At 36.1% G+C, this 25,304-nt stretch overlaps 1 protein-coding gene across 1 annotated transcript in view; it reads right to left on the bottom strand.

The window, feature by feature from the left end:
* Positions 1 to 25,304, bottom strand: part of CFAP46 (cilia and flagella associated protein 46) — a 73,211-nt gene that overhangs the window by 1,561 nt on the left and 46,346 nt on the right. Inside the window, exons 39-60 of the mRNA XM_054277227.1 lie at positions 24,023 to 24,223; positions 22,797 to 22,903; positions 21,813 to 21,992; positions 20,036 to 20,171; positions 19,135 to 19,314; positions 18,546 to 18,734; positions 17,681 to 17,815; positions 16,694 to 16,873; positions 15,517 to 15,684; positions 14,588 to 14,685; positions 13,826 to 13,905; positions 13,277 to 13,428; positions 11,280 to 11,401; positions 10,819 to 10,904; positions 9,714 to 9,878; positions 7,968 to 8,044; positions 7,357 to 7,417; positions 7,230 to 7,265; positions 5,878 to 5,980; positions 4,576 to 4,688; positions 2,356 to 2,437; positions 348 to 484 (exon numbers count right to left, since the gene is read on the bottom strand). Of these exons, the coding sequence (XP_054133202.1) occupies positions 348 to 484; positions 2,356 to 2,437; positions 4,576 to 4,688; positions 5,878 to 5,980; positions 7,230 to 7,265; positions 7,357 to 7,417; positions 7,968 to 8,044; positions 9,714 to 9,878; positions 10,819 to 10,904; positions 11,280 to 11,401; positions 13,277 to 13,428; positions 13,826 to 13,905; positions 14,588 to 14,685; positions 15,517 to 15,684; positions 16,694 to 16,873; positions 17,681 to 17,815; positions 18,546 to 18,734; positions 19,135 to 19,314; positions 20,036 to 20,171; positions 21,813 to 21,992; positions 22,797 to 22,903; positions 24,023 to 24,223 (2,788 nt within the window). The remainder of the gene's footprint in view (positions 1 to 347; positions 485 to 2,355; positions 2,438 to 4,575; positions 4,689 to 5,877; positions 5,981 to 7,229; positions 7,266 to 7,356; positions 7,418 to 7,967; positions 8,045 to 9,713; positions 9,879 to 10,818; positions 10,905 to 11,279; positions 11,402 to 13,276; positions 13,429 to 13,825; positions 13,906 to 14,587; positions 14,686 to 15,516; positions 15,685 to 16,693; positions 16,874 to 17,680; positions 17,816 to 18,545; positions 18,735 to 19,134; positions 19,315 to 20,035; positions 20,172 to 21,812; positions 21,993 to 22,796; positions 22,904 to 24,022; positions 24,224 to 25,304) is intronic.

Below are 25,304 nucleotides of genomic sequence, written 5' to 3'. Positions count from 1 at the left end.
CAGATTTGAGCAATGCATCTGTGCAGATAAGTTACATCCAGGGGATTTTTTCCCCATGGTTTATGTAACTACAGATGGCCATGTCCTGGGGCAGGGCTTCTCACCATATAAATCCTATTCTTACCACATGACCATAAACAAACTCCCCACCAAATCTGTTTTAAGTAGGTTATTGTTCTGTGTGAAAGATCAGCCTGTCCCGCACACGGCGGCTGCTGCTGCAGCTCACCTCCCACAGAAACTGCAGGCAGAGTTTGTGAGGAGCAAAGGAAGGAGGGACAGGAGACAGGCAGGGACACACAGTGCCTGAGCGCACACACCCCAGCTGGGCAAACACAAACACTCACTCTCAAACAAGGCCTCCAGCCTTCCTGCATTCTCCTCCAGGTCTGTGTACCACTGCGGGGCTACCACGCAACCAACACCTGCCAGGCTCAGGAGCATTGCTGTCTCTGTTGGTCTCTCTAGAGCAATACGTGCACAACTAAAGAAAGAGATCAATAATATATAAAAATACATTATATATAAAAACGCATAGTATATAAAAATATGACTAAATATACAATGTTTTTTGATAGAAGGAGAAAGAATGTCAGAGTATATTTTCTTGTATGCTGATCATCAAGTGTTTTCCAACACTCCTACAGCACTTTGAATTTAATACAATTAATTTAATACAATGAATTCAGGTAACATTCTCTCAACATTTTTTCATGATGCAGTTTTACCGCGGGATTTACTCTCTTTTCATGTTACTGTAGTTATGGACATCTCTGGAAATCTGAAAGGAGTAGTATGACCCTAACCTTTACAAAACACTGCAGAATACCTTTGATAAGACAGTCAAAAAATGGAGACTCAGATGTGAAAAGACATGTTTAGACAAAAAATATTGCAGGAACTGAAACCTTGTTTTTTGTTGTAAGTATGGTGTTGATTCGGAGGCTTAAAAGCAAATCACGTGCAATGTGGGTTTCGAGTTTTACTGCTGAATATTTCGGCATCTTTGGCAAAATTATTTTAGTCATAAAAGGGGAGTGATACTCTAACGTTGAAACTGCAGTAAATAGAAGGTTGCACTTTGGTTTTATTCAGACTTGCTTTTTATAGTAACTTTATCAAAACATGATAATGAAAGTTTTCGGCAATCTTTTGGGGTGGTGCTATCTGATTGTCTATGGAGTTTATGTGACTCATTTTTTAAATAAATGTTATTCTAAATTTTCAGGAAGCTTTTGGACTTGTAACTCTTATTGATAAATTCACTAAACTACTGAACTGAGATTTCAAAATTTTTGAGTTTGAAAAACTAGCTTAAGGAATTGTGTTTTGGTTTACTTTAAGAAATGGCTGTTTGGGATCAAAAAGGATATCAAAAAATACCAGGAGTTTGTTTATACACTCAGACATCTGCATATTTACATATGTTGATATGTATATAACCTATTTTACACATAACTAGATTTAATTTATGCATTGTTGCGCTAATTAAACAGTATTTTTTAGACAATCTTTTTTCCTATTTCTTCTTCACTGAATGAATAATTAGAAAAGCCAAGAATATTTCTGTCCCCAGGCTGTGCTTTGCTCGCCTGCTGCCCAGGCACGGAGCTGGCCCAGCCCCAAGGGCCTTTCTGCAGGGCTGTGTTCTGGCTGCCCCTCTCCAGGTTTACACCTGTGTCCAGCATTACTCTGGCACCAGTGAGGAGTCTGGCATTTGCTCTTGCTAAATTTCGTGTCACTGCTGATTGCCCAATGCTCCAATCTATCCCCACCCCTCTGCAAGGCATCCCATCCCTCAGGAGTATGATCAGGTTAGCTGAAAATACAGCATGGTCTAAATAATTAATGAATAGAATTAGGACACACTGGCATCTGTCAAGGATTCATAATGGACATGCAATAAAAGAATGCAAAACCTGCCAACTTAAAAGCAATGATAATAATTAAATGCTTTTAAAGATCAAAAAAAGCTGCAATTAATACAAAAATTCTGAACAGGTTATTTTACATGCTATAATAATTTGTTTAAATAAAAACCTGATTGTTAAACTTTTCCATGTATGAACCCTCAGAGGGACTCATAGCAGTTTATCTGTCAAAGGAAAATTTAAGTATTCAATTAGAACATTTTGAGAATCTTGTACTCAGACTTGTGAGGTATGTGTAATATAGCAAGGTTTCTGTGTCGTATTTTCTAATCATTGCCTTCTAACAGAGCTTTCATCCTATTAAGTCCTAAAAAGAAGCTCTTTTCTTGCAGAAGTAAAGGATAATATTCACAACTCAAAATTTTAACTTTTCTTTGAAATAATCTACTTTATTGTGGACTTTACTGAAACTGACTTTACCTACCTTTTGTGGAGATCAGCGTTGGCAATTCTTTGGTAACTTTGCTGTGATCTTACCAGATCCAGAAGAATCACCAAACGGCATTCTGGAAAAAAATATAGCAATGGTGTTCACACTGATAATAATGCCCAGCATAATTAATCAGGCCTTTTATAAGTTAATTACTTTCTGGAACACAGTCTAAACCACTAGTATAAAACCTACATATTTCAGCTGCAATCGTCAAGTACTGTGTGAAAGTACACTCATAGTAATCCTAGCATTATTTCATGTAATTTTGCTACACTTTTCCATAGTGTTTTGCAGGAATTTTTTCCCTATGCCACATTAGCATAAATGTTAATGAAGTCCACATCTTATTACAGCCAATGAGCTGTATGACCCAACTGTAGTTACAAACTCTTGGACCTTTATGGTATGCAGGTATTGAAATTTTTTTGTACCACAGCTCCTCTCCACAAAGTACAACCAAGTTACTTCCCTAACATACCTTATTTTCCTTAAAAGTCTCCAGTAAAACAACTCAGAATCCTCTCAGAATTAAAAGGTTTTGTCTACTGCTTGGTTTGCTGTAGCTTAAATCTGTTACTTATTCTCCTATCCCAAGCAGATGAGAAGTAAATTTCTTCTCTGCCTGGGAAGTCTTTGACACACTTAAAACTTCTATCACATCTCCTCTCAATATGTCAATCTTTCCTCTGAAAGCATGTTTTAAATGCAGATGAACATATTAATACATAATATTTATTAATAAAACTAAGCACAAAAGCTGTGGTACAGCCTTTTGACCACTCCTAGTGTCCTCTAGCAGTAACTTACTCTATGTGGTTGACATTTTTCTCCCGGTGAGACCTTAGGAATATTACATAGAGTGGGAAATTGTTTCACACAGCTTGCACATGACACTCCTCTATAGCTACCCCATGCAGACCTTGGGGGGTTTTTAACACTAGCAAGGGTACATTGCTTAATTTGTGATCCATCTCTTGAGTCTGCTCCGTAACTCTGCCCCTTAAGCAGTCACACCTTAACTTATTAATGATTAATTGATTATTTTCCCTCAAGCATAGTATCTCCCACTAGACCCTCCCAAATTACACTCCGCATAAATCTGTATCATAATCTTGCATTTCAGGATTTGCTAAACCACTGCATTCTCTTTGTCAGCCTGGTCTCATGCTCAGATTTAGCAATTATTTATTTTATTTCATCATGTAAATGACCAAAACAAATACTTCATAATATTTGGTCTAGGTTAGAGCTTTCAGAAATCTCAGACAGAATTAATCCTGGCATCTTTTAAGAGTAGGAAACAGTAGTTTAGTAGTTTAACAACTTTCCAAAAGTTGCCAGACCTGTAAATATCTGGTTATGGACATCTGAAACACCATCTTCAGTCATGATCCATGAATACAGAGAAAACATATTTTCTTATTTCTTGTAATATTTACATATAGATATTAAAATCACTTTTAAAATCAAAGCTTCATAAAGAAGCTTCCTGTTTCTCTACAGGGCTTCACAATCTGCTGTGTACTGTCCTCACGTTCATATGTCAACACAATAGAGCTACCCTGACAAATTCAGCACAACTCTGAAATCAAGCTTCTTCCAGATGTGCAAGGAAAACAGGAGGAGAAATGAAGATTGTTAATCTGAAAAACCAGTCCTGAATCTAAGCCTCAGGTTACAACAGAAGGACTAATTAGTTGTGAAGAAACAGAGAAAAAATACCCTCTACAGAGGGTACAGAGACTTTGCAGAATCTACAAATGCAGTAATACCAGAGTAATCATTCAGCATTAACCTCGCCCTGATGGACAATTCGTGCTTGCCTCAGCAGAGAATTACAAATTCTGGCACTTGAAGTGGCACTGCAGAGGTTGTTCTTACCATTAAAAAATATCTTGCAACCAAATACTAAATTCCAAAGAAAATTAGATGGTTTACTGAGAAAACCACTAGACATTGACTTAATTTTTGAAACCTAGGAAATCCCAACACATGGAAAGGAAGAAGGACTAAGCTTATTTGTGAGGATTTACGAGAAAGCTGTGCAACAGAATAAAACCTACATAATACAAAGGTTTTCTGACTAAAATCCTTGGATCTAGAAAAAAGCCCTTAATTGCCAATATCAATATTGTGATAATGATACAATAGGACACATCTAGGATTAAAAGTTGGTGTAATTAAATATATTTCTCAATTTGCTTATCTTACTTGGGATGTTCATAGCCACCAACCAATTAAGCAACACATGAGACATGAACCTCTCCATCCCATAGAACAGAAATGCGCTGCAGCTTGTCAGCAGCTGCTCCCATTCAGCCTGGCTGAGAGGAAAGAAGGAGGAAGAGAGTAAGTTACTTTCATGTTACTCTTTTACAAGCATACTTTTCAGAAATTATCCACAGCAAACAGTTCCGTGTAATTTACTCCAGGAATAATTATAACAAAAGTCACTATGCAAAGCAAGAAGATAAACATGGCTGCAGAATTCTGTGAGAAGTATACTAATTCAAATGAATTATTAGTACTATGCTCTCGCATTAAAATGATGACTCAGTAACATCTCATAGTGTGCAAGAGGCATAGTGTATTTTTAGATAAATACCAGCCTCTCCATCAAAAAAATAAAACTTTAAAGAATCATCACTGTATGTATGGTACAGCTTTAAAAGAGAGTCTTTGTCCAACATTCAAAGGGAGCGGTCATGTGTATACCCACCAGAACATGAGCAATTGGTTTTTAAAAAGAGATGTGGGTAATCAGGCCAGCTGGCAGCAAAAACTGCACTTTGGTAATAATGATCTTCGCAATTTTTATGAAAAAATAGTAGAGTACCTACTCAGAGGTAAAATTCCAAAGGACTGACTGCTGAACTAGCAGTTAGGAAGGAAGGTCCAGCCATGGCCATGCTGTCTCATAGGGATTGTCACTGTTTGACCTCTTGAGGTCCCTTTTATTCCCCTATGGCTATGATCTTAAACGTGAACTATTTCTATAAAGAACAAAGTGTGTTTATGAGCAGACTCGATAGAATGGTAGTAGCTTCATGGTCAATGTTTGAATTTGGAAACTGTGTGCTGTACCTTCACTACCCTGCTTCTGAAATCTGTGCTCTCATTGGCAGTTGGCTGAAGATGCATGGAGATGCTGTGGTTTTATGACTCGGATTTGCAAATAATTATGACCAAAGCCAGAAATTACACTTCTGCTCACATATGTGTATTCATCAAAGACTGCACCAGAAGACTTTCCATCAAAATTAGATTATTTACATATATAGCAACTCTGACAAAACCAGCCTGCTTAAATCACTTTGCAGCACTCTGCTTCAGATCCCTAAAATATTCTGTCTACAAACCTAGATCTGTGTTTGATACAACAACAATGGTTTGCTATGTGTTTATCAGCTCAGCGAAATATGACCCTATGTTATGGACAAAGTCTCTGAAAAGAGGCACAGTTTTAAACAAGAAATATGGATAAAACAAGAAAGCAGACAGAATATTACATACCTTGGAGCACACTTACGGCCAATGACACCTTCCCACTGCACTTTAAATAGGGCACGGTATTTTTCTAGTATTTCCTGAAGTTTTCGGGAAGGACTTAGAGCTTCTGTAACAACAGAATTTTATCATTATGAATGTAACATACTACAAACTACTTTGGGCAATCTCAATTTCAATAACTTTAAAATGTCACTATTATATTTATGGGGTTTTAAGTCATCATTAGATTTTATGTTTTTTGAAACCTAAGTCTGGCTTTTAAAATTAAAACAATTGTGACATTTTCAGAACAAAATCAGATGCCCATTTGAATGGTGTCTTTTACAGTGAACAAGGATTATTTGGTAGATGGGTTAAGGACACAAAGAAAAACTTTTAGGTATCCTGAAAAAAGGGTAAAGAATTGAAAACCAGTACTGCTCATGCAGTTCTGTGGCAGAGGCTTAGAGTGGATAAACTGAGTTTCCAGAGTCCTGATTTCAGAAAACAAGACTCCAAAATTACCCCTTCTCTCCAAGCACATTGCACATTTAATGATAAACAATCTTCTCCTTTTGACTACATTTTCATACTAGTATAAAAGTTAAAATCAGATATTGAACACATGAAGTGTTTTATATTGATCTGCTCTGAAGGAGAACTACAAACACATGGAGACACACTCTGTATGATACTGATTGTTCTGTGGCTTCTTTTGCATGGTGTTTAGAGTTAGTAACTATTTCAACATCTGAAGGGAGACAACAAGACAGATGGAGAAAGGCTATTTACAAGAACATACAGTGACAGGACAAGGGCAAATGGCTTCACACTGAAACACAGTGGGTTTAGGCTAGATATCAGGAAGGAATTGCTCCCTGAGAGGGTGGGATGGGACATTGGGAATTGGAAATTGTTCCTGGCAGGGCTGGATGGGAGATTGGGAATTGTTCCCTGGCAGGGCTGGATGGGAGATTGGGAATTGGGAATTGTTCCCTGGCAGGGTGGGCAGCCCTGGCACAGGTGCCCAGAGCAGCTGTGGCTGCCCCTGGATCCCTGGCAGTGCCCAAGGCCAGGCTGGACACTGGGGCACCCTGGGGCAGTGGGAGGTGTCCCTGCCATGGCTGGGTGGCACTGGGGGGATTTGGGGACCCTCCAACCCAAACCAGTCTGACTTTCTGGAGCTAAAAACCTCCATTAACTGTTGGTTGTGCTATTGCACACATGCACCACATACAGGTGATAAGCTGTGCTGTTCTGATGAAAAGGAATGCTTTTTTGCCAACATCTTGATGTCATGACTTCATTTTTTGGTACAAAACAATTCTAAATTCCATGGGTAGATTTTAAATAAAATATTATTTAATATATATTACCTGCTTCTCTTCCTTCATTATAGGGGTCCACAATATCTGATAAACAGTTAATCACAAACAATGCATTCAAACAACAAAAGAAGGAAATTTAGCTGATACGCTTAGCCAATAGGTTGTGAAAGGATACATTTTAAATTACGTGTATCAACAGACAAGCAATTAGAAGGTAGATCACGATTAACTGGTGCCTACAATTAAAAATAATACATATGTTAAAGCATCAATTAAATACTAACAGTATTGCATTATTTGTGTCAAACAGCTAAGAGAAAGACACATTAAACAATTGACAGAGTTTTGAATCTGGGTTTAAAAGCATCATGGTGTTCAATTATCAGTGGAAATTAATAACTATTCTGCATTAGCTACAATGCATATACATATGTACACATATATACACACATGTGGGCACATATATAGATATATATGCAAATATAAATATAAATTATTAAAAACATATGCAATAAGTATATAAAATACAATATTTTTTTGCAGACATTATTTTCAGTAACTTTAAGCAGCGTCCTTTGTGGTTTGTTAAATATGTCCCATTTATAAAGTGTGATTCTTCAAAGAAAAACTCCTTGCAAAATCAACAGGAAGCAAGATTCTTTCAGACTTATGAGACATTCACTCCATTTCAGAATTCTAGCACACATAATGAGCTTTTATGCAACCCATTTTCACACTTTTCTATGCAAGTTCTCTGGTTATTTACAAAAAATGTGGAAAGTTCACCATTTGGACATTCTTTTTCTGTTGAGTTTTTGTGGTTTTTTCTTTAGATGTTTCAACTTTTTTTTTTAATTCATTTTCTGTGAAAATGAAAAGAAAAAGAATTAATGTATGGGCAGCTTAGCAAATAAATGTCCTTGAAGGACTGTACATATTTAATATCATTAAGTAGTAGTAGTAATAGTACTGCTAGCAGTAATAATAAAAATAATAACAACAATAGATTACATAAAAATATAAAAATTCATTTCAAAACACAGCAAGGTAAGGATCCAAGCCTTCTTGCCTAAAAATAAAGGCTTTAAAGTGAAAAGCAAGGAGGAGATGTGATCCCTTGGACATGAAATGCTTCATTACACTGCCAATTTTGGATAGGGTTGAACAATGATCATCAAAGCACTTTCTAAGTAGTTTACCAAAGCTATTAATTGTTGATGTTAATGTAATCACTGAAGTTTCTGTGGGACATAGACCTAAAGGAAAAAGGAAGTTTCATATTTGAATTGGATTTTTTATTTCTTTAAGGGAATTTTAAAAAGCACAGAAAACTGTCTTATGTTTCTCACTGTATATATGATTATCACCAAGAGTACACCTCAGCCAGTTATTGCTGAGTGCCCTGCAAGTTCATGGAAGCTTGAGATCATACTGCTCATCTGCCACAATTGAAAGAACAGAGACTTCTCAACTTTGCTTCCTCTCATTTATCTACTTCTAAAATTATGTAACCATAAGTTCCACTGTGAAAAAGGGAAAAACAGAAATAGAAAAAACCAACATGTTCTAAAACTTGTATTTCTAAAAGGCCTGTAATAGTAAATAAAGTAAAAATATGCTAATCTCACATTACTTACAATTCTTTCCCTTTAGAAAGGAGTGAAATGAAAAAACAGAACAGGTTATACTGGAGGCTAAATATTACTAAATATTAGTATAGATATGGACACAATACAAATACCTCTCTAAAACAGAATAGTTTCATGGTACAGAGTGAGATTTTCTATACTTGGTCTATTTTTTATCATGGACCAACTAGTTTAGTAATTTTACGTGGTTTTCTCTATATATGAGAAAAATGCAGCTTAAAATTTTTAACTTTATTAATAGAAGGCATCTTTGATTCATACAAAAATGGCTTGGTGCATTTATTACTCACTTCTAGATCTAAGAAATGAGTTTTAAGATGCCATAAGGAGAAGTTTAGGTGCTGCCAAACTACATTATTTAACCTCAATTTGCTAGAGTTTATGTAGGGTGTAAGTGCCAGCAGTAGGGAAAGTTCCTAAAGCCTGTGGGGATTTGATTTTGCACAGGTGTAGCACAAGAACTGAGAGGAAAGATTTCAGAGAGTAAAATTTTACATTTGGTATTTAAAGCAAAGTCTTAGAGTAGCGATAAAAAAAAATTACAGAAGTGTGAATTCTTACTTCCTTTTTTTATTGCAGCTGAAAATAGCTTTGAAGATTTAACAACATGCTTGTAAGCTTCTTTACAGTTCTAGATCCTGCTGAGTTTTACATAATTCTGTAATGTGTCAGGGTTTTTTTAAATTAGCTGTCACTGCTCCTATAATCAGCCTGTACATGACTGAAATAAGTCTACTGCTCTATCTAGTCCACCTAAGATATTGGAAACCTACTGCATGTGCTTGTCTTCCAGTAAAATATACACCACAATTCATATTTAAATTTTAAAGTATCTTTTTTATGCATCATTATGCTAAAGGAAAACATGTTTATCTAATAGTACCTGACTCAGCCCAGTGTAGTCGATTGTAGAGAAACTGTAGAGAAAAATCTCTGGAAACAGAACTTATTCCTTCGTCCTTAAATACACTCAGAGCCTCCAAAGGCAACTCCATCAATAAAGCATCCCCTAGTAATACCACAGACAATCCCAAATCCACAGGTGCATCTAAAGAGATGTGACAGAACATGATTGAGGTTTAGTTCTCAGTTTGCCTATAAACAATTGCAGTTAGATGCAAAACCTAAGTTTCCTCCCATGTATGACACGTGAACTCCATTGTACTGTGGATTAAGTGCATTAAGAAAAAATATTTCTTTTTATATAATTACTCTTAAGATGTTGTCAAATTTCTATGCACTTGTTAACACCAATTCTTCAGAGGGAATAACATCCCTGAATTAATAACCAACCATCTCAGGTCCAAGTTCAGGTATATACAATACATTCAGGAAAACAATATTTGGAAATGCAAAACTGCCACAGAAGTGATTGGTTACAAAAAATAGAATTGTAAAGGCACTCTTATCCAATACTGTGTTGTTCTGTAGAAAAATTTTGTTTCTGTTATTTAGGGGAAAAAGTACTAAATATTATTATAGCAATATTTCTGCTCTACAGAGAAAGAGCATATGCATGGGAGACAATTTATCCAGTTCTTGCAGATGTGTATTCTTGAGATGTGTTTAGAGACATACTGTAGCATTAGGTTTGTATGCAACTATCATCCTGTGAGAGTCCACAAAGAAAAGCAAAAAAAAAAAAGACAAGACAAAGACATTTACTGATCTACTGACTTAAGAAAGTTCTTTATTCTAGCTCTTCTCCTGAAAATTGGTTTGTGATAAAGCCATTCATTTAGGTGTCTACAGACTGTATGGTTTGGAAGACTCTAAATAAATGCAGAAGCATTGCTCCAGCATCTAAATCTGTCTTTGAAAGTATACTGAAATATTTGACTTGATATAGAAAATAAAACAGAAAAAAACAATGTTAAAGCCTTTGTCCTCTCCTTGTTTTAAATAAAATTAAAATTGAAATTACTGCATTTTAGTATCTGTTCACACACATACACACAGACACACACACAGCTCCAGGGAAGACATACCCTGGATTCCACCTTGTTTGGTGTCCTTATCTTTCACTTTCTTTTTTCCTGTTTCAGATGCTGAAACTGATACACACCGGGATTCTCTGGGAAGAGGAAATTAATGGAAAATATTACCAGCTTCAATTTCTGCATCACTTTCAATGAAATTTTACATAAAGGACACTCTCCCTTAGAATTTCCTGTCCTTTAGAAATCCCATCTTTAATCATTTTAATTATACTGTTGCATCTTGAGTTTCAACTTAAGCATAACTTAAGCTGGAGAACAATGCTTCTCAGAAACGGCCATTTGTCCTTCACATTGCTCAGTCCCTTAGTTTGACATATCCTGACTATACTCTCTTTCAAACATGGAACCTTCATTCAACAGAGTATCCTTTCTAAAATCATTCCTTTATTTGAGGGAATTGAGTCACAGGTCTGTTTTCACAAATTATAATCAAAGTCAATATATCTTACCTGATAGCAGAAAAATCAAATTGTGACAGGGTTGGTTTCAGATACTCTTCCATCCTTTCTATTATTTCAGAGAAATCTGATGTCAAATCAAGCTCACTATCACCTGTTTTCTCTGTGGGAGTCTTTCACACACAGAGAAACAAAAATTAGAATACTTTCAATCTCCATTCTTGTTAAATACCATATTATATATACATTTTGTAATATTTTAAATCAGAGACTAAATAAAATAGTGTGAAAGATCATAAAATGGAAAATACAAATATAAGAAGTTGGTTTCAAAACTACTTTATTTCAAAATTTTGCACCAGCATTTTGCAAAATACTCTAACATTAGAATTACTAGAAGCTGTCAATACTTACTATTTAAACAATTAATATACTTCAGCAATTTCAATGGAAAATGGCAGAAAACTACAGCAGAAAGAAATTATAATGTGTTCCTTCAAACAATCAGAAGAAACTGCATAAGGACAACTTTAAGAAGTGAACAGAAACTGTATGACAAATATAGAAGAAGCAAATGAAAGCATATGGAGAGATCAGTGGAGCCAATTTAGGGAAAAATTAATCAGAATGAAGAAAATAGAGAAGAAGAAAATAGAATCATGCCGGAGAGATAGACATTGAAAACTGAGGTTTGTAAAATCCGCCTAGATGGACAAAAATCCACTAACTGAACAAACTCAACTAAATGGTGAAGAATGTTGCTATTAATGAATCAAATCCTCATCCAAGGCTTGTGTGGCTCAGTATAGGGTGCATGCATAAGTTCTGGGAGTTTAATTCATGTGCTTTTTAAAAACCTAAGTTGCTTGTTTTTTTCACCTGTTCAACGTGACACTATCCTAGCACCTTTTTTTTGACTTACCCAAATACAGCAATCTTTGCAAACTTGCCAGTACAACAAAGTCTGGCCATAGGCAAGAGAAAGTGATCATCAACACTTCAACCACCTGCAATACTTGGTATCTTAACTGAAGGATGGTAACAGGATGAATAAAGCAGAATTACAATTCAAGAACCAGATTCGTCAATGTGCAGGGTAACCCGGACTGTTACTGTACCCTGTATCTCTATGTGCCCAAAATTGTCACTGCTTCCTTCAGGCCCTGCAGCCAGAACCAGAACCAGAGCCACGGGGCCGGGGAGTGCCAACGCCTTGTAAAAGTCATCACCCGAGCAGAGGTCTCTGCAGCCAGAACCAGAACCACAGGGCACGGGAGCGCCAACGCCTTGTAAAATCATCACCCGAGCAGAGCTCTCGTGTGCCTTTGCTCTCTCTTGCCTCTCTCCTGCCTCTTGGCCTCTGCTGCGGAGCTGAGGCAGTGCAGGAGGAGGCTCCCTTTTGCATTTTCTCTTGCATTTCTTTGGGAGGTTGCTATGAGAGCCTCCCCTCCCCGAGAGGATGCATTTCACATGGCAGGAGTGCCAGTCTGCAGCTGGCACCCAGAGAGAGGCTCAGCCTGGCCCTGCTCCATGTGCCACCCAGGTGCCCAGCAGAGGTGAATCAAATCCTGCATTTCACATGGCAGGAGTGCCAGTCTGCAGCTCGTACCCAGCGAGAGGGGCAGCCTGGCCCTGCTCCGTGTGCCACCCAGGTGCCCAGCAGAGGAGACAAGGCAATGAGCTTCCCCAGCCAGCTGCCCTGCTATCTGCTCTTGAGAGCAAGGCCCAGCCCCAAGTTCCAGCCCTTCACCAAGGGCCCGTCGCCAGAAATCTCTGAAATTTGGCCCATTTTCAAGTAAACTGATCTCAACTGTACCATTTAAATTCTGATTAGCTACTGAACATTTCAAAGATCCTGAATGACAAATACAGCAACTGTAGCACAGTAAGATTAAATTCTGAAGCAGAGTACCAAGCATACAGTAACTGTGAAGACTAAGGATGCCATGCTTGGAACGAACTGAAAAATTCTGCATAAAGAATGTCTATCATATTTTTAGTACATGTTTTTCACCCGATTTTAAATATAAGGTACTAAAATATATTACCACATCTGTTTTGGAGACACACTCTTTCAAGTTGTGAGTAAGAGTTTGTTTAAGATGATTTTTCATCCTTTTGTCCTTGTAAAGACGCATTTTTTCCAACAAAATACGAAACGCATCAGGATTCACAGGAAATCGAGAAACTTTTGCCTGCACTGTTAAAAGAAGGATAACACCCTTGTAAGAGTATATTTGTACTTGAAGAAATGATTGCATAAACACCATCAGTTTCTAGTCATGGCATTATTTGAAAATAAAATCTAGATAGATAAGCACAAAACATATACAGATATGTACAATGAAAAAAACTCTTATTTATTTGTAACAACTTCAGCATTGAACTACAAACAAAAGTTATATAAATTGTGACTAGATACAAGACATTTGATAATGAGACATATTTATGAATTTATGTTCCTTGGCAATTAGGAAGAGTTAAAATTCTTTTTAAAAGTATCTAAAATGTTTGCTAACTGCAACAGTGAAAGATATGAGCCTTCTCATAACATCAGTGCAATGATTTTTGTCTCTTAAAAAGTAAGAGGTACTTACCCATCCGCGGAGGGGGTTTTCCTTTCTGCTTTGCAGTACTTACTTTGGGCACCTCAATCAATGAACTGTACAACTGTGATCTGTGGAAACCAGAAAAGTGCTGAATAGACTATTTGACTGTCTAGCCTTGTTTATATGACTCAGATTTATTAGATGAGTAATCATTGCCCTCTAATTTAATGTGCTCACAAATACTCTCATGATGCAGTAACTACCCCCACCCTGGATGCAAAAACCTGCAAATTCTAGCTGGAACAAACTGAGAGTGGTAAGGGAAATTCTTTTATCACTGTGTAACCAATAAGGTAGATTTCTATTTGTCCCATGACAAGTGTTAAAGACTTTTTAAATTGGTGAATGCTCTCATAGTCCGTTGCTCAATTTATGAGCTCGTTTAATGCACCTAATTAGGCTGCTATAATCAGATAATTAGTGGCTTTATAAAGCTAAATATGACCCCTTCTAACATTTCCAAGAGCATAAGCAATAAAAGCAGGAAACTCTCAATAGATCTTAGGAATCATATTAAGAATGGCTTGAAACCTTTCAAGTGACTCTGGGGATTTGAGAGATAATTAGGGAAATGGAAAGAACAGAAAACATAACATTGAGCCACAGGCAGTTTTATTTTATATATTAATTAGTTCATTATCCTAAAATTCAAGTCCATCAAAATTAGAAGTGAAAGGCAATATTCAACCACAAAAAAAAGGACTATATTTGTAACAAACAGTGCTAAATCAAAATGATGAAATTTTATACCTGTCTTCTGAATGCTGGAGAATAACTATGCAGAAACTGGATGGCAATTCATCCACTATATTAAAATGTTCAACAGGAATACAGAGGTTTCTCCATGCCTGTACAGTAGTTCAAAAGCACTATTATTTTCATAGACTTTATAAATCCCATTCTCAGTTCTTTCATTAGAAAATTGATAGTTATTCTAGGAAAGAATGTACTCAAAGTCCACACACTCAGCAGAGGTGCCAGGACAGGAGGCTCTGTCTGAGCAACAGGAAATTCTGCTTCCCTGTGAGGGAAGCAAGCACTGGCACAAGCTGTGCAAGGAGCTGTGGGGCCTCCATTTCTGGAGATAATGCAAAAGCCATCTGGACATGGTCATGGGCAACAAGCTCTAGGTGGCCCTTGCTTGAGGAGGAGGGGTTTACAAGACGACCTTCAGAGATTTTCTATAACCTCAACCATTCCATGATCACGTAATTTTTGTGCAGCGCAGAAGAACTTATAAATATTATTTAAAACAAATAACAAATACTGTATCTTAGTCCACTCTCCATACCAACATGACTTTTACGGCCACTACACAGTTTCTGAAGTTAAAATGCTATCAAACAATAGCAGAGTATTAGCAAAGGAAATTACAGAATAATTCATAGTAACGTTTTCTTTTGAAAAAAAGTTTTGCTAGAGACAGTTCACCAACAAACATTGTATAAAATTGTATTTGGTTTACATGGCAAGATGTTGATAGCAGGGGAAGGTACAGGGGTGGCTCTTAGAATCTCAGAATTTTTCAGGTGGGAAAAGCCCTCAGGGACCATCAAGTTCAACCACTATCTCAGCACTGCCAACCCACCACCAACTCATGTCCTGTACACACACATATATCTCTCTGTGTGAATTTATATAACATATAATAAACCCCTAATAAGTAGCTCAGAAATTACCAGTGAATTAGCAGTCAGCTGCTGTTCCACACATTTTAGAAGATCGCTTGTGTTTCTGTTCTGTTTTAACTGATTCTGCAGATGCAGCAACGCTGCCAGCTGAGAGCTGCTTGTGTTGGACGTAGCAGTTAGAAGGATATTCTTCATTATCACAGACACTGAACAACTCTGCAAAATTTTTACATCTGTTTATTTGCCTTCACAAAAATAAAATGAATAAATATATAAGCTATGCCTTTATAATATATATCTATGTTGAAGAGAAGCTCTCTACCTTGAAAGGTGAGATGCACTAGCAGAAGACTGCTGTTTGTTTTTACAGGTTAATGTAAATGGTCTGACAATAACTAAGGGAGATTTCTTAAATACAAATAGCTGGAATTAATTTCTTTGTCTGCATTTACCATCAAGGTTCCTGCATTTAGTCATCTAAGGTCTACATGGAATGGTAAATACTGTGTTCTTAGCTTAGCCTTTCAAGTAAGCTGAGTCTTTTCTGTTTCTGTGCTTTAATGGACACCCATCATACCACACAGCAGACTTCTACAAAATGCAAAATAATGGGTAAGATGACATAAACTTTTCTTTCAGCAAACATACTAATCCTGTCATTTGAACTAGGAAATATGGGTTATTTGTTCCTGATACAGGGAATATAAACCCTACAGATTTTCTGCATCTTTTCTTTGATGGAGGCACACACTCATATGCACACACCTTCAAGCCATCTATGGGACCATGCTGTGCAGGTATCAATTCGAGAAACTGAACGTAAACTGAATTACCCACTGCAAAATAATGATTGAACAAATCCAGAGGAACATTCTTAAAATTATTTGTTAGGGAAAGATGAAATTATTTTGTGGCAATATCTTATCTTTGCTAATGACAATATAGTAATTTATTCCTACTAAAATTTTTTTATGTATGCAATCATCAATGAAAATGTCAGGTCAAACACAGCAGGTGATAGAATTGTTAACAAACCACTGATCTGATGTTCTGAGCTTGGCAAATATACCATCTATTTGATGACCTATATTACACTCTGGTTCTTACATGTGGAACCCTACATGTGCTCTCTATGGCCAATTTTCAGACTATGCAAATACAGTTTCATTTTTGCAGCTTCAAATATCTTCCCACTGAAAAGCAGCACAAACATTGGCTGCCTTACCTGATGAAGTGCCAAATACTGGCTAGTTAAAATTGGATCAAACTGTCGAAAGCATTCAGCCATTTCCAAACTAGCAAGAGCCAGTACATCAGTAACATTATAATTGAATGCAATAGCCACAGACTGCAGCAAAGCCTCATTGGATTGAGAAAGATACTTTTGAGCCATCCTTTGTTGTGTCTAGATGACAAAAAATAAAAAGCTTTATATTAAAATTGATTAATATTAAGGATTTGTTATACATATACTGATTATAGCATGTTAGAGAAGATAAATATTGCTTTTTAATGAGCAATTTTAATTAATTTTCCTTTTAAGGCACTTAATGTATGATCAAAATATGCAAATACTGATTAATTTTTAGCAGACTCGAACATCTGTTTTACAACATTAAAAAATACTTGGTCTAACAAAGAAATTTCTTTTAATATAAAAGGTGTACTCAGCGAAGATACTCTAAATTCAAGGCAATATGATCAGTTCAGAACCAAGGATCAATACAATTGTTTCTTGGACAGTTAACATATTTAGTCCAAATGAACCCACACATTTCTTACCCCAGGTATTTATTGATTTTACTAGCAACACAAACTGTACATTCCCAATTCCTAGTGTGCTTTCAACAGCAGTAATTAACAGAGATCAGCACACTGAATTTCACAAAGGTTTTGTGACTGAAGTAATTTCTTTCTTTGCTCCCAGTCTGCAAAATGTTATGCTCCCTTAAGAAGTCCTATCTGTGAGGCAGAAAGAAACTGCCTGTGCATTCAGTCCTCGTTGCTACATGCTCAAACAGTGGGAAACCACTGAAGCAGAGAGTGATGGAAAGCTGTTCATTGGAAAGTGTTTTGTAGGTTTTTTTTGTTTTTAAGATCAAGTTTTTGTTACAACATTTCCATTATTAGTTTAAACAGAACTGATAAGTTGAGTATTATTCCATAAAAAGAAAGCACTCAAATTCTAATGCAAGCTCATAAAGTAATATACCTTTAATTCCTGTATTTTCCTCCTATATTCATCACTTTGACATTTATTAGTTGATAAACCACTCTCTGTCACGTCCTGTTCACTGCATTCTGCTGAAGTCAGCGAAGATTTTCTGGTGTCAGATATAGCATCTTCCTACCCATCACAGTTTAAAAAAAAATGAACAATTAATCACTCCATTAAGTAAAGCAGTCTTCATTTCTTTCATGAAAGCTTTTGTAGAAACTGAATTAATCTTAAAAAAAAATCACTATCTTAATTCCTTCATGGTAAGAGATTTAGTAATACTATCAACCATCAAAATTTCTTAGTATGTTATGAAGGCAATATGACCAACATAAAGTAAAAAAGCCCCCCCATGCAACTTCTGAGAGTTTGACTTTCTCATATTTGTCCTCCATTCATTTCTTCTGAAAACTTTAATTCATCACTGAATGTATAATGCTTCTATCAATTCTCCTTTTTTCACAAGGGTTCTTTACAAAGGTTCTTACTGCAACACAGAAGCAACTTGCAAACCCAAGCTTTTAACGTACAAATCAATACCTGATTGCATGGATTCACAGGCCGTACCTCACTCACCCTTTAAGGCATTAGAGGAATTTTTGTATCTCTCTTTTTAAAATGTTGTAATTAGCGTATCTCACAAACAAATCAAAAATAAGCTACATGAGGATAGCATGCAGGCAAAAACATGTTTTTGAAATTACTCATTTTACCATCCATTTTTATTATGGCTTGCATGCAGTATATAAAACCTAGCCCTACATAAAGAGCAGCTTTTATACAAATGTATATAAAAAAATATTAGAGCAGATAAACTTTACACAGAAAAATAAATTTAACTGAAGAAAAGAATGCATACCGTAACATTTGGCTTCCAGTAAATCTCTGAATATATGGGATCTACATTGATGGCAAGTAAATGAAGTGTTTTTCCACTTAGATACAGGCATTTGGATTCGATGTTGGGACAGCCTTTGCAAAGATTCTGTGTGTTTGCTAACTGAGCCAGTGTAATATGAGCCATGGTGCGTTTCATATACTTCCAATCCTGGTAAAATACATATTTATATTTATTTGCTCATATATCCCCACACAGACAGAAGAATGCATTGTTAAAAAATGCAACACATATGCTAAATGTGATTATACTTTCAACTACAAATGAGCTACCTTTAATAGATGTACGAATTCATTACCAACTGATTAAGAAAACAAAATTCAATGTGACATCCATAATCAAAGTTCAACCAGCGCCAAGGAAAACGTGGGATAAGGGCAGGGAGGCCAGAAAACCATCCCCAAGACTGAAACCACACACTTCAGCCTCTGTTGCCACAAAACTACATGACTGCTCTGGGAACCCATTTCCTCAGTAGCGGAAGAAGTTGTGCTATGGAAAACCTTGTTATACCTTTTATGCAAGGCATAGGATAAATATTTTGTATTACCTGTTCTATTGCATCACCTTCAATGCTGATTTCCTCCATAAATTCATGAAATGATTCTTCTCCCAGATTTATAAACTTTTTCTCAGTAATGACAAGATGAAAAATATCCAAAAGAATTTCCACAAGATTTATTTTTCTAAGGGCTAGTTGTCTCATTAATGGGATACTAACATTTTTACTCTGAAATACAAAAGAAAATACAATTTTAATTTCAAATATTTTTGCAAATTAACCTCATAAGAAGTTAGAATATTGTATTTATTTTAACCACAGAAACAAACATTTTAGCATTACCACCTTGATAGAGCAGAAATGTTGCAATGAAGATATTTAAGTAATTTAAAACAAAAATTTCAATGATGTCAAATACATGACAAGGCAATCAAAGTAGCTCCATAGAGTAAGAGCAGCTGGGTTTTTGTTTTTCATGTTTTATATACCTGGTACAAATATGTAATATCTAATAATGCTACATACACACTAACAAAGTAGGCTGCAGGCTTTCATTATGCAAAATACACTATTTTGAAGACAGACATTCTTTATTTATAATATTTTGTGAAGATTTTTTGTTTTTCCTGAGAAGAAACACATTTTGAGGAATTTTAAACTTTCAAGGTATTTAGCAAAATAAAAATATCTCCAAATTTATACTTTTTGCTTTTGTAGCTATTAGATAAATGCCAGAATTAAATAAACTTGACAAAGACCAAACAAATCCTCTCTTCATACCTTTTTCAAATGTATCTTATGCATGCAATTTTTCCTTCCATATACAAAGAATGTTTATCGTTACAAGAAGATAAATTCTGGAAGCCTCAAATGAGATTATCCAAGAATAAGTGAATATTACAACTAAACTAGGTTTCCTTTCCACTATTAAGGTAAAAAAAGCCAATACCTCATTAAATGCAAATAAACTACAAACGTTATGAAATACTTCTTCTGTTTTGGATACTGCTCTCTGAGCTAAACTGTAAGCATCTAAATAGTGACTGTGTTTGTTTCTTTTGTTCCTTTCCTGCTTGGCACTCTTCCTGTAAAAAAAAAACCAAAAAACAAAACCATAAACTCAAAAGAACTAAATAAGAAAGTGCTTATTTTTACAGTATCAATACTGTTGAACATATATAATAAAATAATGAATGAATTACTAGATCAAATAGCTCAATTATACATTACAAATATTAAATTTGTATGTGTGTTTTTGAAATGTACAAATAGAATAAGTGAACCTTTACAAGTTATTTTTCCAAGGTCTTACTCTTAGAACTGTACGGCTGCAATGCAAGAAGATGCCAAGACTCAAAGAGAAGAAAGGCAGATCATATTCTAGAGGATGTTTTTAGCAGGAACACAATGGCAGTGTATCAGGTCTCAGTTGTTTTAAGGGGTGCCTTGCAAACAGCTGGGATTCCAGTATACCATGTTATGCACTTTTACTATTGCAGCAGTTTCTAGAAAAACATTGACTTGGTTTGGAAAGACAGGTGTCTCCTAAGAAAGGCAGGAGCCTCCCCTGAAATGGAAAATGTAAACCCCCCCTCTCTGAATTGCTATAAATTTTAAATTAAGAGGCTCTCAGGCAAGAAATATGAGAGCAGGAATAACAGTTCTTTAATAGGGAAGAATATAAAAAGATAAAATAAACAATGCAGTAAACTAAAACAACACTGCCAGAGTCAGAACACAGCCTGACACCCTGTGGGTCAGGGTGTTGGTGGCAGTCCCATTGGAATTGTGGCTCAGCCCTCCTGCAGTGTCAGTGTGGTTCTGCTGGAGCAGGGATCTGTAGAGAAGGATGGATTCTTCCTCTGAAGATCCAGTGGAAGGAGAGGCAGCTGCTGTTCCTCTGGGGAATCCTGTGGAGAAGCCGTGCTGGTGTCTCAAAACCTCTGGTTTATATCTGGGTAGCAATGCTTGGCTCCTCCCTCTGGATTATATCTGGGCAGCAATGCTTGGCTCCTCCCTCTGGATTATATCTGGGTAGCAATGCTTGGCTCCTCCCTCTGGATTATATCTGGGTAGGAATGCTTGGCTCCTCCCCCTGGATTATATCTGGGTAGGAATGCTTGGCCCCTCCCCCTGGGCTCACATCTCCCAGTGGGATGCTGTAGTTCTTATCAGCCATGCAGGGACATTCAATAGTCTGTTATCAGCAATGTCCCCCCAGAGGGAGGAGTGGGTGTGGAAGAGATAAGGAAAACTGCCCACTTGACAGAAGACAACTGCCATACAGATGGCAAATAGAATACAATTTGATTCGCAGTCCAGGACAAACATTTCAACAGTAAGAATTGCAAAAGCTTGTAAATACTAGAGAATGATTGGTGTGGCTGCTAAAATATGTCTACAAATGGGAAGTCAAAAATCTGATTTAAGAGACGCAAACACTTTGTTTTGACCTCAAAAGAGAACTCTGCCTTCAGTGTAAACAATTTTTGATTTTACAGTATGTTTCTGAATACAGAACACATGAGGGATGCAAACAGACATCTAGCACCAATATACAAAATCTAACTATGTTATCTGCTCTTTTCCATCTTAATGATGGAAAAGAGCAGATAACATAGTTAGATTTTTTTATAGTAAAGTTTACTTTACTATAAAAAGTAAACAAGACACTTCATGGACGAGTTTAACCTAAATAAATTTTTTCAGTAGAGGTATATTCATACCAACAAATATTTGCACATTCCAGCAGTAGTTCAGCACTGTAGTTTTTATGCCCGTGATGAAGAAAGTCCTTCTCAAGTTGAATTAATTTATTGTAGGATTCCTGTAGAATGTGCAACTGAGCAGAATTGGCATCAATTGTCATATGATCCTGGGCAAAATGTATCTGAATAAGTGCTTTTCTGGAAAGAAAAATGAAATACAAGATAGCAATCAGAAAGCACAGACTTTTTGAGAACAAACACATTTCCCTCTGCCTTCCTTTAAATTCTAAGAAGTATACAAAAAGTACCACAGTTGTGTGTTTTACAAATTATAGTAATTCTGAAAAAATCCAAATATTATATTTTGAGATTAGAGAAGAGGTATCACTTGTTCCATGTATTTAATTATTCCATCTTCCTCCTAATCAGTCTTCTAAGAACAGATGAACTGAGAAGACTCATAACAGTCTTCCTTTTCTAGAAAAGCTTCCCATCTATGGAAAGACAGGAGAGTAAGTGTTGTACACTCACCCTTCACCAACACATTTTAAGGTCTCTGTGCTTGTATTTCAGTACAACTGAAACAATTGTTTAGTTTCACCAAGAACAGGCCTCTTGGTTCATGTTGAGAGCAGAAGTCAATACTGCAGACTGCAGTAGTGTTGTGGGAGTGTTCAAACAGGTACCTCTGCACAGGCAAATATACACTGCACCTTTAGGTAACCTGCACTGCAAGCTATGCACAATAGGCTGTGGTGTCTAGTTTACCAACACAACAGGTAGTGGGGCTACATGCAAGCATTTGAGAAGGAAATACGGTATTTAGGAAAGAAACTGAAACTTTAAAAAACCAAACCACCACATAAATTACTTAGAACAAAAATATTTGAGAATTCACAGAATTTGCCATACTAAAATAAGAAAGCATTGTAAAAAGTACATATATTTGCAATGTAGCTGCATTTTAGAAGCTGGGCATATTTTAGAGAAAATACCGCTTACCTGGCTTCAAGGGATGCAATCATAAAACCCAATTCTGATTGCCTGCCTGGTCTCTTCAACAAAGTAGATCGAAGCACACTTACAGTATGTTCCAATATCTCACAAGCCTGCAGGTAACACGAGAATTTTCATGATTCTATTTTAAATGTCTACAGATAATAATAAACATTAATTTAGAAAGCTTAAATTTTGTACACAACATGTTAGTTATCCTGAAGATGGCTAGCTCTTGATAACTGTAAAGAAGTGTAGAAAGTTTGAGTTACAGAATCACAGAATCACCAGGTTGGAAGAGACCTTCAGGATCATCAAGTCCAACCCAGCCCCAACACCTCAACCACAGCACCAAGTGCCACATCCAGGCTTTTTTTAAACAGATCCAGGGATGGTGACTCCACCCCCTCCCTGGGCAGAACATTTGAGTACTTGATCACTCTTTCCATAAAAAACCTTTTCCTAATATGAGCCTATAGTGCCCTTGGCACAGCTTAAGACTCTGTCCTCCTCTCTGTGCTATGATCATACATAGATACTTTGATGATTACATGAATGGTGCACATACATACAAGGAGAGAAGATGGAGCCAGATTCATCTTGGAGGTACACAGTAAAAGACAATAGGAGTTTAGTCAAAATCAAAATAATCCCTCTACATGACACAGCCTTGAACAGTTTATCAAGACAGGTTAGACCATCACAGGCATAAGACTTTATTTGTGCTGAAACTCATGAAAGTTAAGGGTTTAACAGTAAATGGATATTTTGATGTTATAGGGCTTTAGTTAAAAAAAAAAAAAAAAAGTGTTGCAGAAGTATCTTCCAGTATCTAGAAATAATATTTGTAAAACTATTTGAAACACTTGGGAAAGAAAAGCATAATAGAAAATAATACTGATACAAAAGAATCCAGTTAAGAGAATCAGATCTCTGGGAGTTTAGTCATACATACTAGATTATAACTGGTTTTGTTGCAATAGGAGAACATACAGCTTATCATAAAAACATCCTAAACTTCTGTGGGTAGAATCTCATTCTGATTGTCCTGCACCTGTTTGGAACCTGTAATTAATGCCTGTTATATGCTCAGAGAAAATAACTACATTTAACTGTATTTAACACCTAATTTTGCTTTTATTGAAATGGAAAGGCTGTAATATTTCACTGAGAGAGAGCACTGCTGAAAAAAACCCCAAACCACAATCTCCAAACCCAAAAAATTTCCTTACCATGCTCTGTTTTCCTTCCCCCTCTTCCTCTAGAATTGCTTCTGTTAGACTAAGGGTACTGTTATACCAAAACTGTTCATCTCCTCCCAGAAGCTGTGCTTTCTCAAGGAGTGCTTTAGCTTGTCTGTGGTTTCTTTCCAGGTTAGCCAACACAGCAAGTAAGTACAAGCACCTTGACATATCACATAGGGCCCTCAGCTCCTAGAAAGAGAGAGATGTGTTCTATACACTAAAAATCCACTACTGCTATTCATATTTTTGTCTGTCCATATTTTGTATTAACCTTAAAGAATTAAAAAGTGAATGCTATTTCCCCAAGAATCTGCTGAACTTCTTAGTTATTCCTTATGGATCATCTACTTCATATTTCTTTCTGTTCCTGTACCTTCTATTTCACCAGTCAAATAAACTGTTTTTCTGCTATTATTTAGTATGTATATATCTGCTAGAGTTTGTCAGTGTCTGATGAAGAAATGTGATGATGAAAGATTTTTTTTGTCAACAGTACAGATACACTAGAGATCCCGCAAATTCAAAGTGTTGCTTTACACTAGTTATAAGCTATATAACTGGTCCTGTATAAGGAACAAATATTGTATAATACAGACATACAGGATTCTGTTGACGAATTACATAATTAAAATTACCGTTCTCACTAACGTATTTTGAGCTTTCCTCAATATACAATGCTTAATTAATGCTATATAAAGGGACATGTATTATTCATGAATATCATTCATATATTATTATTCAAAGTATTCATGATTGTACTAAATTTACATAGGCCGTGTTTTCTTACAGGAGAAAAAATATTACACAAAGTAACAGGATGGCAATTACACTTTCTTTAAGTAAATGTTTTACTGCAATTATTATATTTCAAAAACTTTTATAATGAAGCACAGGGCTAAAGTGGAAAATGTTAGATATAGGGAAAATATCTGTAATGTATAATCCCTTCTAATAATGAGATGATGTGAACCTGTTAGGTGGAACATATGGACACTTATTTCAGATCTGCCAGAACTCTAGGAAATAATTTCAGTTTTATCAAAAAATTGCAGTCAATCCATAATGAAGTTCAAAATTAAATAATCAGACTTTCAAATGATCAAAATATTGAGAGGATGGGACTAAATGCTCTCTCTCTCTTCTGAACAAACCTTCACCTTTTCCCACCTATTTAAACAAATAAGGTCAAAATACACCCATATCTTCCGAGGCTACTGCAAAGCAGACAGAGAGGCTGACACTACTTCAGAAATTTATATAACCTTCAGAC

This window comes from Melozone crissalis, unplaced genomic scaffold (genome assembly GCF_028551555.1).
Source record: "Melozone crissalis strain CALT ecotype California unplaced genomic scaffold, PUWL_Pcris_2 ptg000019l_1, whole genome shotgun sequence".
Lineage (NCBI taxonomy): Eukaryota > Metazoa > Chordata > Aves > Passeriformes > Passerellidae > Melozone > Melozone crissalis.
The sequence above is the reverse complement of the archived record's forward strand: the minus strand, read 5'-3'. Positions and strand labels throughout refer to the sequence as shown.